We start from the raw sequence: 14,501 nt of genomic DNA, 5'->3' as shown, positions 1-14,501 counted from the left end.
CCCGTTGAAAACCACCAGATCAAGACCCTGTCATAGCCAGCCCAGCCTCCAGACCTGAACCCCGTTGAAAACCACCAGATCAAGACCCTGTCATGTCCAGCCCAGTCTCCAGACCTGAACCCCGTTGAAAACCACCAGATCAAGACCCTGTCATGGCCAGCCCAGTCTCCAGACCTGAACCCCGTTGAAAACCACCAAATCAAGACCCTGTCATGGCCAGCCCAGTCTCCAGACCTGAACCCCGTTGAAAACCACCAGATCAAGACCCTGTCATGGCCAGCCCAGTCTCCAGACCTGAACCCCGTTGAAAACCACCAGATCAAGACCCTGTCATAGCCAGCCCAGTCTCCAGACCTGAACCCCGTTGAAAACCACCAGATCAAGACCCTGTCATAGCCAGCCCAGTCTCTCCAGACCTGAACCCCGTTGAAAACCACCAGATCAAGACCCTGTCATAGCCAGCCCAGTCTCTCCAGACCTGAACCCCGTTGAAAACCACCAGATCAAGACCCTGTCATGTCCAGCCCAGTCTCCAGACCTGAACCCCGTTGAAAACCACCAGATCAAGACCCTGTCATGGCCAGCCCAGTCTCCAGACCTGAACCCCGTTGAAAACCACCAGATCAAGACCCTGTCATGGCCAGCCCAGTCTCCAGACCTGAACCCCGTTGAAAACCACCAGATCAAGACCCTGTCATGGCCAGCCCAGTCTCCAGACCTGAACCCCGTTGAAAACCACCAGATCAAGACCCTGTCATGGCCAGCCCAGTCTCCAGACCTGAACCCCGTTGAAAACCACCAGATCAAGACCCTGTCATGGCCAGCCCAGTCTCCAGACCTGAACCCCGTTGAAAACCACCAGATCAAGACTCTGTCACAGCCAGCCCAGTCTCCAGACCTGAACCCCATTGAAAACCTCTGGAATGTGATCAAGAGGGAAGATGGATGGTCACACGCCATCAAACAAAGCCGAGAGCTGCTTGAATGTTTACGCCAGGAGTGACATAAAGTCACCCAACATCAATGTGAAAGACTGGTGGAGAGCAGGACAAGACGCATGAAAGCTGTGATTGAAAATCAGGGTTATTCCACCAAATATTGATTTCTGAACTCTTCCTAAGTGTAAACATTAGTGTTGTGTTGTTTTAAAAATGAATATGAACTTCTTTTCTTTGCATTATTTGAGGTCTGACAACACTGAATCTTTTTTTGTTCTTTTGACCAGTTGTCATTTTCTGCAAATAAATGCTCTAAATTAGAATATTTTTATTTGTAATTTGGGAGAAATGTTGTCAGTAGTTTATAGAATAAAACAAAAAAAAATAATTTTACCCAAACACGAACCTATAAATAGTAAATGAGAGAAACTGATCATTTTAAAGGGGCCTCTTAATGTTTTCCACATCTGCATACAGGAGCAGTATAGACCTAGTCTGTTCATTATATACATGATGTATTGTTACACCATGTAGGAGCAGTATAGACCTAGTCTGTTCATTATATACATCTACATGATGTATTGTTACACCATGTAGGAGCAGTATAGACCTAGTCTGTTCATTATATACATCTACATGATGTATTGTTACACCATACAGGAGCAGTATAGACCTAGTCTGTTCATTATATACATCTACATAATGTATTGTTACACCATGCAGGAGCAGTATAGACCTAGTCTGTTCATTATATACATGATGTATTGTTACACCATGTAGGAGCAGTATAGACCTAGTCTGTTCATTATATACATCTACACCATGTAGGAGCAGTAGGCTGTTTACAAAGGCAGACCATTTCAGATATTTTTGGGAGACCTGACAAATCAGCTCTGAAAAATATCTCATTCTTAAAATATTACATGTGATTGATCAAAAGACCCAACATGAAAAATTACATTAAATATTTCCTGGAACTGTATTACCCGTCCCACTCCAGTCAGCAGATGGCGATATGCGTTTTACAGGCGATGCTGTCGGCGCGTGACGTGGCATTAAATGTAGTGGACGGGACGCTTTCTTCAACAGCTAATCAGCCACCTCGGTATCTTGCTAGCCAACATAGCCGAAACGTTGGAGCGCTTTAGACGTTTTCGGTGTATATTAGTCATTGTGTTTTAAACACACGTCTGTCGTATCTCCTAGTTAACCAATTCCACCACCCCGTATTTATATTGTTAGTTAGCTAACTTAGCACAAGGCTAGTGGCTTATGCTAACTAGCTAGCTAAAATCCCTGACCATGAGCTCACCAAGGTACTCCCCGCCTGCTAAAGAAGAGGACGTCTGCTGGACCGAGAAACAGGGTCTGTGGCTTAATATTGTCGTGAAAGAAGAGGAGGAAGAGAAGGATGTCACAGTGAAAGGCGATGAAGAAGCTTCCAGAGTGAAAGAGGACGAGACTGGAGATCTGATTAACACCAGTGAGTACTATTTTAAAAACAGGAGCAAAACCTTGTCAAACAACAACAAAATGGCCGCCATGACACTTAAAAAACAACAACGTTTTAGTCATTTAGCAGAGGCTCTTATCCAGAACCACTGACAGGAGCAATTATGGTTAAGTGACTTGCTCAAGGGCACATCGACAGATGTTTCACCTAGTTGGCTCAGGGAATCGAACCAGCGACGTTTCAGTTACTGGCCCAAAGCTTGTTTTGGTAAACAGCTACGGGATGGGGGTTGGAGACGCCGGTATGTAACCATTCTCAAATAAATAAAAAAATTCCCCCCCACCTTTATTTAACCATGTCAGCTAGTTGATAACAAGTTCTCATTTACAACTGCGATCTGGCCAAGATAAAGCAAAGCAGTGCGACAGAAACAACACGGAGTTACACGTGGAATAAACAAGCGTACAGTCAATAACACAATAGAAAAAAATAAAGTCTATGTACAGTGTGTGTAAATGGCATGAGGAGGTAAGGCAATAAATAGGCCATAGTAGCAAAGTAATTACAATTTAGCAGATTAACACTGGAGTGATAGATGAGCAGATGATGGTGTGTAAGTAGTGATACTGGTGTGTAAGTAGTGATGATGGTGTGTAAGTAGTGATACTGGTGTACAAAAGAGCAGCAAAGTAAATAAAAACAATATGGGGATGAGGTAGGTAGGTTGGGTTAGGGTTCCTCACCATCCATAAGATACATTTGTTTTAACCAGGTTTTCCAACTATACAGAGTTTGTTTACAAAAACTCATTAAACAAGATATCGGCCTAATCGAGGACTCCAATCAAGTTGTACAAACATCTCAAGGATGATCAATGGAAACAGGATGCACCGGAGCTCAATTTTGAGTCTCATAGCAAAGGGTCTGAATACTTATGTGCATAAGGTATTTCTGTGTTAGATTTTTTTAAATTATTTTTTAAAGCATAAAAATCTAAATACATTTTCACTTTGTCATTATGGATATTTAACCTTTATTTAACTAGGCAAGTCAGTTAAAAACAAATTATTATTTACAATGACGGCCTAGGAACAGTGGGTTAACTGCCTTGTTCAGGGGCAGAAGGACAGATTTTTTACCTTGTCAGTTCGGGGATTCGATCTAGCAACCTTTCGGATACTGGCACAATGCTCTAAACATTAGGGTACCTGCCGCCCCTGATTGATGGAAAAACATTAATTTAATTCATTTTAGAATAAGCCTGTAACATAACAAAATGGGGAGCAAGTCCAGGTGTAAATACTTCCTGAATGCCCTGAATTATAAAGTTAATCTCTCAGAACATTAAGAAACATTTCCATTTAAAAACAACAAATAACATTCAAAGAATGTTCTTAAAATGTTATTTAAAAACATACATTCCGTTCTCAGGGTCAACAAAACTTGTTCAGTGTTTTGGCCACGCCCACTAATTGGCCACACCTGATCTTAATGAGTGCTTGTTTCCTTGGAGATGGGGTCTGATTGGCTAGACTAAAAAAATGTTACAGCTTTGAATGAGTTTTAAAATAATAAAAAAATATAAAACGTTGTGTTCTAGCTCCGCCCTGATGGCGCAGTGGACTAATTCTACGGGTTGAGAACAGGCGATCATAGGTTCAAATCTCACTAGAAAATAGATGTGACAGTTGCTTGCTATTGGGTGCGTTTTCCAACTATCTCCTGTCGATATATTTTAAAACGCGTAATGACATCACACCTAAAATAAAACACATTTTTTTTCGTAAAAACACAGTGTCCAATGAGAATGTAGAGGTTGAAGTGTTTCCAATACCCATTTAGGCTGTCGACAAATGTATTAATGAACAATTTGCCTGTCTGCCCTCCCAGCTATCGGTTTCATGTCTCAGGTAGCCGGTCTGCCCTCCCACCTCTCTGTTAGCCTGCGAAAGCCAGCATGAATAGAATGCAATAAAATATTTTGGGGGAAACATTAAGCAAGAAAGGCATTTAGCTATATTAGTGCACGTGACAATAAAAATGTGGAACTTGGCCATCTGCCCAAGATTATTGAACAACTTTATGGAAGCCCATTTTCACTAGAGTAGCTACTCTATATATATATATAGGTCTGTGGACGACCCTTCAAATGAGTGTATTCGGCTATTTCAGCCACACCCGTTGCTGACAGGTGAATAAACTCGAGCACACAGCCATGCAATCTCCACACACACAAACATTGGCAGTATAATGACCTTACTGAAGAGCTCGGTGACTTTCAATGTGGCACTGTCATGGGATGCCACTTTTCCAACAAGTCAGTCGGTCAAATTTCTGCCCTGCTCTATAGCTGCCCCAGTCAACTGTCAGTGCTGTTATTATGAAGTGCGAAAAAAATCTAGGAGCAACAATGGCTCAGCTGCGAAGTGGTAGTCCACAAAAGGTCACAGAACAGGGCCGCTGAAGCGCGTAGTGTGTAAAAAAATCATCTGTCCTCGGTTGCAAAGCTCACTACCCAGTTCCAAACTGCCTCTGGAAGAAATGTCAGCACAATAACTGTTCGTCGGGAGCTTCATGAAATTGGTTTCCATGGCCCAGCTGCCGCACACAAGCCTAAGATCACCATGCGCAATGCCAAGCGTTGGCTGGAGTGGTGTGAAGCTTGCTGGTACATTGGAAACGCATTCGCGTGATGAATCACGCTTCACCGTCTGGCAGTCTGATCGCTACCTGTCCCAATTCATAGTGCCAGCTGTAAAGTTTTTGGTGGAGGAGGAATAATGTTCTGGGGCTGTTTTTCATGGTTTGTACTAGGCCCCTTAGTTCCAGTGAAGGGGAATCTTAATTGCTACAGCATACAATGACATTCTAGATGACATTCTGTGCTTCCAAATTTGTGGCAACAGTTTTAGGGAAGGCCCTTTTCTGTTTCAACATGACAATGTCCCCGTGCACAAAGCGAGGTCTATACAGAAAGGGTTTGTCAAGATTGGTGTGGAAGAACTTGACTGGCCTGCACATAGCCCTGACCTCAACCCTATCGAACACCTTTTGGTTGAATTGGAACGCCGACTGCGAGCCAGGCCTAATCGCCCAACATCAGTGCCCGACCTCACTAATGCTCTTGTGGCTGAACGGAAGCAAGTCCCCGCAGCAATGTTCCAACATCTAGTAGAACGCCTTCCCAGAATAGTGGAGGCTGTAATAGCATCACAGGGGGGACTAACTCCATATTAATGTCCATGATTTTGGTATTCATTACTTGATCATTTAGGGATCTGTATTTCTCCCCAAATGCATCATTTCAATAGATATCCTGACATGTGTAATCATTTCAATAGATATCCTGACATGTGTAATCATTTCAATAGATATCCTGACATGTGTAATCATTTCAATAGATATCCTGACATGTGTAATCATTTCAATAGATATCCTGACATGTGTAATCATTTCAATAGATATCCTGACATGACATAGCAGAAAAAGGGGTAAAAACTCCATATTAATGGCCATGAGTTTGAAATTAGACGTTCGACAAGCAGGTGTCGACATACTTTTGGTCATGTAGTGTACCTTTTAAAAATATATATATATATATATTTTTGTAATGAAATTATTACATATTTTAAAAAATAAAATAATAATAATTTAAAAAGGTACACTACATGACCAAAAGTAATGTAGTGTACCTTTTACATTATTTTGCATGTTTTTAAAGTAGGGGTGTGGATCAGAAAACCAGTCAGTATCTGTTATGACCACCATTTGTCTCAAGCAGCACGACACATGTCCGTTACATATGATCAGGCTGTTGATTGTGGAATGTTGCCCCACTCCTCTTCAATGTGAAGTTGCTGGATATTGGGCAGGAACTGGAACACTGTTGTACAAGTAGAGCCAATGTCAATGTCCATTCAAACTGCCGTGGATAAAAATGCACTTGTTCCTTATCTGTATCTGACGCTTCCCCACTGTCACAACCCCACTGCCACCATGGGGCACTCTGTCCACAACGTTGACATCCGCAAACCGCTCGCTCACACGACGCCATACACGCTGTCTGCCATCTGCCTGGTACAGGTGAAACCCGGGATTCAAACATTGAGCACACTTCTCCAGTGGCCCACTGAAGTCTGTTACAACACCGAACTACAGTCAGGTCAAGACCCTGGTGAGGACGATGCACACACAGATGAGCTTCTCTGCGGCGGATTCTGACAGTTTGTGCAGAAATTGTAGTTTTTCCACAACCCAACAGTTTCAACAGCTGTCTGGGTGACTGGCCTCAGACGATCACGCTGGTGATGAAGCTGGACGTGGAGATCCTGGGCTGGCTTGGTTACACATGGTCTGCGGTTGTGAGGCCGTTTGGTCACACTGCCATATTTTCTAAAATGAAGTTGGAGACGGCTTATTGTAGAGAAATTAACATTTAATTCTCTAACAGCTGTTATGGACTTTCTGCCCGTCATCATGACAATTGCAAGCTCCCTCAATTTGAGACATCTGTGGCATTGTGTTGTGTGACAAAACTGCACATTTTAGAGTGAGCTTTTTAGTGTCCCCAGCACAAGGCGCACCTCTGTAATGACCATGCTGTTTAATCAGCTTCTTGATATGCCACACCTGTCAGGTGGATGGATTATGTTGCGTTTTTATATTTTTGTTCAAACAGCCTAAAGGCAAATACGGCTACTTTTGCTGTTATTCTGGATACATTGTTTGATGTGACAGTGTTAGCCGTAGATGGCTAGCTAGCAAGCAAGGGATAAGAGGGATGCCAGCCAGCATGGCAATTGGCATTTGGGCCTTTTTAAAACAAACTACTGGGTTGCGTCCATAGATGGAGAACAAAAAAAAGATTTCACGATTGGGGCGCATCTCTAGCAACCTAACTGCCATGGGAAGCAACCGTAGATTTTTTTTGTCAGGACTATATCTCATGGAGGGATGAAATGGTAGGAAATAATTTCTTTAAAATAACGTTTAAGGAAAAATATATCAGTCATTATTTGAATATGTTGCTAATATCATACCGCCAAGACATGCTAACCTCTCACCATTACAATAACAGGGGAGGTTAGCATTATATATATATCATACCGCCAAGACCTGCTAACTTCTCACCATTACAATAACAGGAGAGGTTAGCATTACATATATATATCATACCCCCAAGACATGCTAACCTCTCACCATTACAATAACAGGAGAGGTTAGCATTATATATATATATATCATACCGCCAAGACATGCTAACCTCTCACCATTACAATAACAGGAGAGGTTAGCATTATATATATATATATATATCATACCGCCAAGACATGCTAACCTCTCACCATTACAATAACAGGAGAGGTTAGCATTATATATATATATATCATACCGCCAAGACATGCTAACCTCTCACCATTACAATAACAGGAGAGGTTAGCATTATATATATATCATACCCCCAAGACATGCTAACCCGTCGTTTAGAAGTGATAATGCCTTGGAAGCCAGTGTTTTGGAAGATATATTGGCACGGTTGGGTGGCGCGAGGCAGAACACCTGTGCTAAAATATATCCTCCAAACACCGGCTACTCGGGTATTATCACTTAAATATCATACCCCCAAGACATGCTAACCTCTCACCATTACAATAACAGGAGAGGTTAGCATTATATATATCATACCCCCAAGACATGCTAACTTCTCACCATTACAATAACAGGAGAGGTTAGCATTATATATATATATATATATCATACCCCCAAGACATGCTAACCTCTCACCATTACAATAACAGGAGAGGTTAGCATTATATACACTGCTCAAAAAAATAAAGGGATCACTTAAACAACACAATGTAACTCCAAGTCAATCACACTTCTGTGAAATCAAACTGTCCACTTAGGAAGCAACACTGATTGACAATAAATGTCACATGCTGTTGTGCAAATGGAATAGACAACAGGTGGAAATTATAGGCAATTAGCAAGACACCCCCAATAAAGGAGGGGTTCTGCTGGTGGTAACCACAGACCACTTCTCAGTTCCTATGCTTCCTGGCTGATGTTTTGGTCACTTTTGAATGCTGGCGGTGCTTTCACTCTAGTGGTAGCATGAGATGGAGTCTACAACCCACCCAAGTGGCTCAGGTAGTGCAGCTCATCCAGGATGGAACATCAATGCGAGCTGTGGCAAGAAGGTTTGCTGTGTCTGTCAGTGTAGTGTCCAGAGCATGGAGGAGCTACCAGGAGACAGGCCAGTACATCAGGAGATGTGGAGGAGGCCGTAGGAGGGCAACAACCCAGCAGCAGGACCGCTACCTCCGCATTTGTGCAAGGAGGAGCAGGAGGAGCACTGCTAGAGCCCTGCAAAATGACCTCCAGCAGGCCACAAATGTGCATGTGTCTGCTCAAACGGTCAGAAACGGACTCTATGAGGGCCCGACGTCCGCAGGTAGGGGTTGTGCTTACAGCCCAACACCGTGCAGGACGTTTGGCATTTGCCAGAGAACACCAAGATTGGCAAATTCGCCACTGGCGCCCTGTGCTCTTCACAGATGAAAGCAGGTTCACACTGAGCACATGTGACAGACGTGACAGAGTCTGGAGACGCCGTGGAGAACGTTCTGCTGCCTGCAACATCCTCCAGCATGACCGGTTTGGCGGTGGGTCAGTCATGGTGTGGGGTGGCATTTCTTTGGGGGGGTCGCACAGCCCTCCATGTGCTCGCCAGAGGTAGCCTGACTGCCATTAGGTACCGAAATGAGATCCTCAGACCCCTTGTGAAACCATATGCTGGTGCGGTTGGCCCTTGGTTCCAATGCAAGACAATGCTAGACCTCATGTGGCTGGAGTGTGTCAGCAGTTCCTGCAAGAGGAAGGCATTGATGCTATGGACTGGCCCGCCCGTTCCCCAGACCTGAATCCAATTGAGCACATCTGGGACATCATGTGTTGTTCCATCCACCAACTCCACGTTGCACCACAGACTGTCCAGGAGTTGGCGGATGCTTTTGTCCAGGTCTGGGAGGAGATCCCTCAGGAGACCATCCTCCACCTCATCAGGAGCATGCCCAGGCGTTGTAGGGAGGTCATACAGGCACGTGGAGGCCACACACACTACTGAGCCTCATTTTGACTTGTTTTAAGGACATTACATCAAAGTTGGATCAGCCTGTAGTGTGGTTTTCCACTTTCATTTTGAGTGTCTCTCCAAATCCAGACCTCCATGGGTTGATAAATTTGATTTCCATTGATAATTTTTGTGTGATTTTGTTGTCAGCACATTCAACTATGTAAAGAAAAAAGTATTTAATAAGAATATTTCATTCATTCAGATCTAGGATGTGTTATTTTAGTGTTCCCTTTATTTTTTTGAGCGGTGTATATATACTGTTGTGGAGGACTTAATTCTTCCTGCTGCCACGCGTATATGCCTGGGACAATGCTGGGGGAAAAGGCCCAAAAAACTATACAGACAATGCCTCCATCAAACAACACTGTTTCACAATGCATCAGTGACATGGCAGGAGATATTTTGAAACAAATACTGCTTCGCATACAAGCCAGTGAATTCTATGCTTTACAGCAGGATGAGTTAACAGAGGGGCCTGGCACAGCACCTGCTGTATGTTCGTTACGTTTATGGGGGTCAATTAAGGAAGACATCCTCTTCTGCAAACTACTGGAAACCAGGACAGCAGGAGAGGATATTTTAAAAGTACTGGACAGCTTTGTGACATCAAATGGACTTTGGTGGTCAAGATGTGTTGGTATCTGTACTGATGGATCAAAAGCCATGACAGGGAGACATAGTGGAGTGGTAACGCTCGCGCAAACAGTTGCTCCCGACGCCACTTGGGTACACAGCAGCATCCACCGAGAGGCTTTTGCTGCCAAGGGAATGCCTGACCGCTTGAAAGATATTTTGGACATTACCGTGAAAATGGTTAACTTTGTTAAAACAAGGCTATGCAACGATATGGGCGGCAACCATGTACCGCTGGTTATCAACAGGGCAAAGTTTATTTTTTTAAATTGGGGGACGAGCTTAAAGTTCTTTCCTGACCATAATATTCACTTGTCTGACTGCTTGCATGATGATGAGTTTCTCACATGACTGGCCTATCTGGGTGATATCTTTTATCGCCTGAATGATCTGAGTCTAGGATTACAGGGACTCTCCGCAACTATATTCAATGTGCGGGACGAAATTTAGGCTTTTGATTTAAGAAGTTGGAGCTCTCCTCTGTCTGCATTAACAAGGACAACACACAGGTCTTTCCGTCATTGTATGATTATTGTTTTTGTCCGTAAGCTTGAGTTCATTTGCACACAATGTCAAATGTTATATAGGGAAGCACCGGAGTAAGTTGGGTGCACAATTATGCAGGTACTTTCCCAAAACGGACGACGCAAACAACTGGATTCATTATCCCATTCATGCCCTGCCTCCAGTCCACTTACCGATATCTGAACGAAGGAGCCTCATCGAAATTGCAACAAGCGGTTCTGTGAAAATGTAATTTAATCAGTAGCCACTGTCAGATTTCTGGATTGGGCTGCGCTCCGAGTATCCTGCCTTGGCAAACCGCACTGTTAAGACACTGATGCCCTTTGCAACCACGTACCTCTATGTGAGAGTGGATTCTCGGCCCTCACGAGCATGAGAACTAAATACAGACACAGACTGTGTGTGGAAAATGATTTTAAGACTGTGACTCTCCAATACAACACAACATTGCAGAGTTATGTGCATCCTTTCAAGCACAGCCTTCTCATTAATCTGTGGTGAGTTACTCACAATTTTCGATGAACAAATAAAGTTTTCTATGTGAGATGGCTAAATACAGTACAACCTTATTGATTATTATTATTTGTGCCCTGGTACTATAACAGCTCTTTTGTCACTTCCCACGAGCCGGGTTGCGACAAACTCATTCTTATGTTTAATAAATGTATCGTATAGTGTGTGTGTGTGTGTGTGTGTGTGTGTGTGTGTGTGATTTGAGACTGCGCTGACCCTGGTGCTAAGAGAAGGATTCGCAGCTAGAGGTCAAATGTTTTTGAAGGGGTATGAGACTATAAAACATTTAGGAACCACGGATGTAGATGTTTCTTTCAGGTCTCTCTGTTTAACCAAATATTCTGTTTGTCTTCAGCAGGTGAAAGACCAGACTCTCACAGAGGGAAAAGTCCTTCAGGGGAACCAGACCCACAGAAGACCAAACCAGCAAGACCACACCACTGCTCCCAGTGTGGAAAGTGTTTTAGACACTCGGGGAACCTGAAAACGCATGAGATGATACATACAGGAGAGAAGCCATATCAATGCTCCCACTGTGGAAAGGGTTTTAGACTCTCAGGGCATCTAAAAGTGCACGAAAGAACACACACTGGAGAGAAGCCATATCTATGCTCCCAGTGTGGAAAGGGTTTTGGACACTCGGGCAATCTAAAACTGCATGAAAGAACACACACTGGGAAGAAGCCATATCTATGCTCCCAGTGTGGAAAAGAATTTTTCTCATCTGGGGACCTGAAAAAACATGAGAGAACGCACTTAGTAGAGAGGCCTTTCCAATGTGACCAATGTGGAAAGAGATTTATTCAGTCAGCGCATCTGAGAGATCACGAGAGAATACACCCAGGAGAACAACCATTCCAATGCTCCTTGTGTGGGAAAAGTTTTACCCATTCATGGAACCTGAAAATGCATGAGATGACACACACAGGAGGGAAGCCTTTCAGCTGCTCCCAGTGTGGAAAAAGTTTTAGCCAGTTAGGGACCTTGAAAACGCATGAAATGACACACACATGAGAAGGAGAGAGCCTTTCCACTGCGGAGAGGTTTACTTGGTTAGGTAATCTGAAAACGCATGAGAGAACACACAACAGGAGAGATGCCTTTCCACTGCTCCCAGTGTGGAAAGAGTTTTTTAGAAATTGCAGGGAACCTGAAAGTGCATGAACGAGGACACTATGGAGAGAAGCCTTTCCAATCTTCTCGGTGTGGAAATACATTTTCCCTGTCAGAGGACCTGAAGTCACATGAGAGAATACAGGCGCTGTGTTCCGACTTATATCTTTGACTTCAGATATTGTGTTTTGGTTTTATGCCACATCATATCCACGTATACGAAAGCTTTTACTCAAAAACAGGGTTGCTTTTGTTTTTCGTTAAGACGTGAATGATAACATCTCAAATCAAAATATATATTTTTAAATGTGTATTGATTTATGAAGTATAGATTTGAATATTGGTATTTAAAAACGTAAATTATTATATAGATGAAGTAGAATGTACATTTCTAGATTCTAACCTTGAGACCTATTGGATATGATATGATTTGGATATGACTAAAGACATTTGATTGGATGCATGATTTGGATATTGCAAAGTGTAAATGATTAGATCAGGAACAAAACTGGTGGAGAAGCAACAATAGCATCAATAGGTAAGTATACCAGTTTAATTTGAGTACCAGGATGTTGACATAGTGTTTTTTTTGGGGGGGGGGGCTATGTGTGGGTCTTGGATGGTTGGTGGCCTGGCGTTTGGGACCTTGGGCCGGTGGCCCGAGAGGTTGCTGGTTTGGGTCCCTGATTCGACTGGGTGCGAGATCTGTCAATTTGCCCCTTGGCGTGGCGCTTGACCCTAGTTACTGTTGTGGGTTGCTTTGGATGGGATTGGCTGCTAGATGACTGAATGCAATGTCAATATTGAGTGGCTTCACTGCAGGTAGATTTGTATGATATTTTTCAAATTCAATAAAATTAAAAAAATGTAACATGCATTTCTTACATTTCATATGTTTGTCATTTCAGCAGATGCTTATCTAATCACATTGTATTGGTCACATACACATATTTAGCAGATGTTATTGTGGGTGTAGCAAAATGCTTGTGTTTCTAGCTCCAACAGTGCAGTAATATCTAACAGTCGTATCTAACAATCCACATCAATACACATATCTATAAGAATGGAATATATACATATTTGGACTAGCAATGTCAGAGTGGCTGGCATTTACTAAATACAGTAGAATAGAATACAGTATATACATATGAGATGAGTAACGCAGCATGTAAACATTATTCAAGTGGCCAGTGATTCCATGTCTATGTAGATAGGGCAGCAACCTCTAAGGTGCAGGGTTGAGTATCTGGGTGGTATCCGGCTAGTGATGGCTATTAAACAGTCTGATGGCCTTGAGATAGAAGCTGTTTTAGAAGTCTCTCTGTTCCAGCTTTGATGCATCTGTACTGACATCGACATTCTGGATGATAGCGGGGTGAACGCCCGTTCAGTGGCTCGGTGGTTGATGATATTTTTGGCCTTCCTGTGACATCAGGTGCTGAAGGTGTCCTGGAGGGCAGGCAATGTTCCCCCTGTGATGCGTTGGGTAGACCATACCACCCTCTGGAGAGCTCTGTGGTTGCGGGCAGTGCAGTTGCCGTACCAGGCGGTGCTACAGACAGGATGCTCTCAATGGTGCATCTGTAAAAGTTTGAGGGTCTTAGGGGTCATGCCGAATTTCTTCAGCCTCCTGAGATTGAAGAGGCTCTGCTGTGCCTTCACCACGCTGTGTTTTGTTGACATTGAGGGAGAGGTTATTTTCCTGGCACCACTCTGCCAGGGCCCTCACTTCCTCCCTGTAGGCTGTCTCGTCATTGTTGGGAATCAGGCCTACTACTGTTGTGTTGTCTGCAAACTTGATGATTTGAGTTAGAGGTGTGCATGGCCACGCAGTCATGGGTGAACAGGAGTGGGCTGAGCACACACCCTTGTGGGGCCCCTGTGTTGAGGATCAGCGGTGGTGTTGTTTCCTACCTTCACCACCTGGGGGCAGCCTGTCAGGAAGTCCAAGACATAGTTACACAGGGCGGGGTTCAGACCCAGGACCTCGAGCTTAGTGAAGAGCTTGGAGGGTACTATGGTGTTGAATGCCGAGCTGTAGCCAATGAACAGCGTTCTGACGGAGGTATTCCTTTTGTCCGGACGGGATAAGGCAGTGTGATGGCGACTGCATCGTCTGTGGATCTATTGGGGCGGTATCCAGATCGATTTACAGTACTGAGTGCATACATTTTTTTGTACTGGTCCCCCG

The 14,501-nt window shown here is 43.6% G+C and overlaps 1 protein-coding gene across 2 annotated transcripts; it reads left to right on the top strand.

Moving 5' to 3' along the window:
- The first annotated feature begins 1,980 nt into the window (after positions 1 to 1,980).
- On the top strand, positions 1,981 to 13,187 carry LOC110487329 (gastrula zinc finger protein XlCGF17.1). 2 transcript variants are annotated; one of them, XM_021559255.2, is made up of 2 exons: positions 1,981 to 2,421; positions 11,556 to 13,187. In XM_021559255.2, exons 1-2 carry the CDS (start codon positions 2,241 to 2,243, stop codon positions 12,209 to 12,211), a joined length of 837 nt encoding a protein of 278 aa, XP_021414930.2. In that variant the 5' UTR covers positions 1,981 to 2,240; the 3' UTR covers positions 12,212 to 13,187. The 2 variants fall into 2 exon arrangements, with proteins under 2 accessions (XP_021414930.2, XP_036804481.1); XM_036948586.1 differs by having other exon boundaries at positions 11,553 to 13,187.
- Positions 13,188 to 14,501: the final 1,314 nt, after the last annotated feature.

Source organism: Oncorhynchus mykiss, chromosome 17 (assembly GCF_013265735.2).
Source record: "Oncorhynchus mykiss isolate Arlee chromosome 17, USDA_OmykA_1.1, whole genome shotgun sequence".
Lineage (NCBI taxonomy): Eukaryota > Metazoa > Chordata > Actinopteri > Salmoniformes > Salmonidae > Oncorhynchus > Oncorhynchus mykiss.
Note: the sequence above shows the minus strand (reverse complement) of the source record. Positions and strands in the feature narration are given on the sequence as shown.

Excerpts from the sequence above, each read along its gene's own strand:
- LOC110487329 (XM_036948586.1), top strand. The coding sequence starts at position 2,241 with ATGAGCTCACCAAGGTACTCCCCGCCTGCTAAAGAAGAGGACGTCTGC. Across the intron at positions 2,422-11,552 it reads TGGAGATCTGATTAACACCA|CAGGTGAAAGACCAGACTCT; the intron begins GTGAGTACTATT and ends GTTTGTCTTCAG.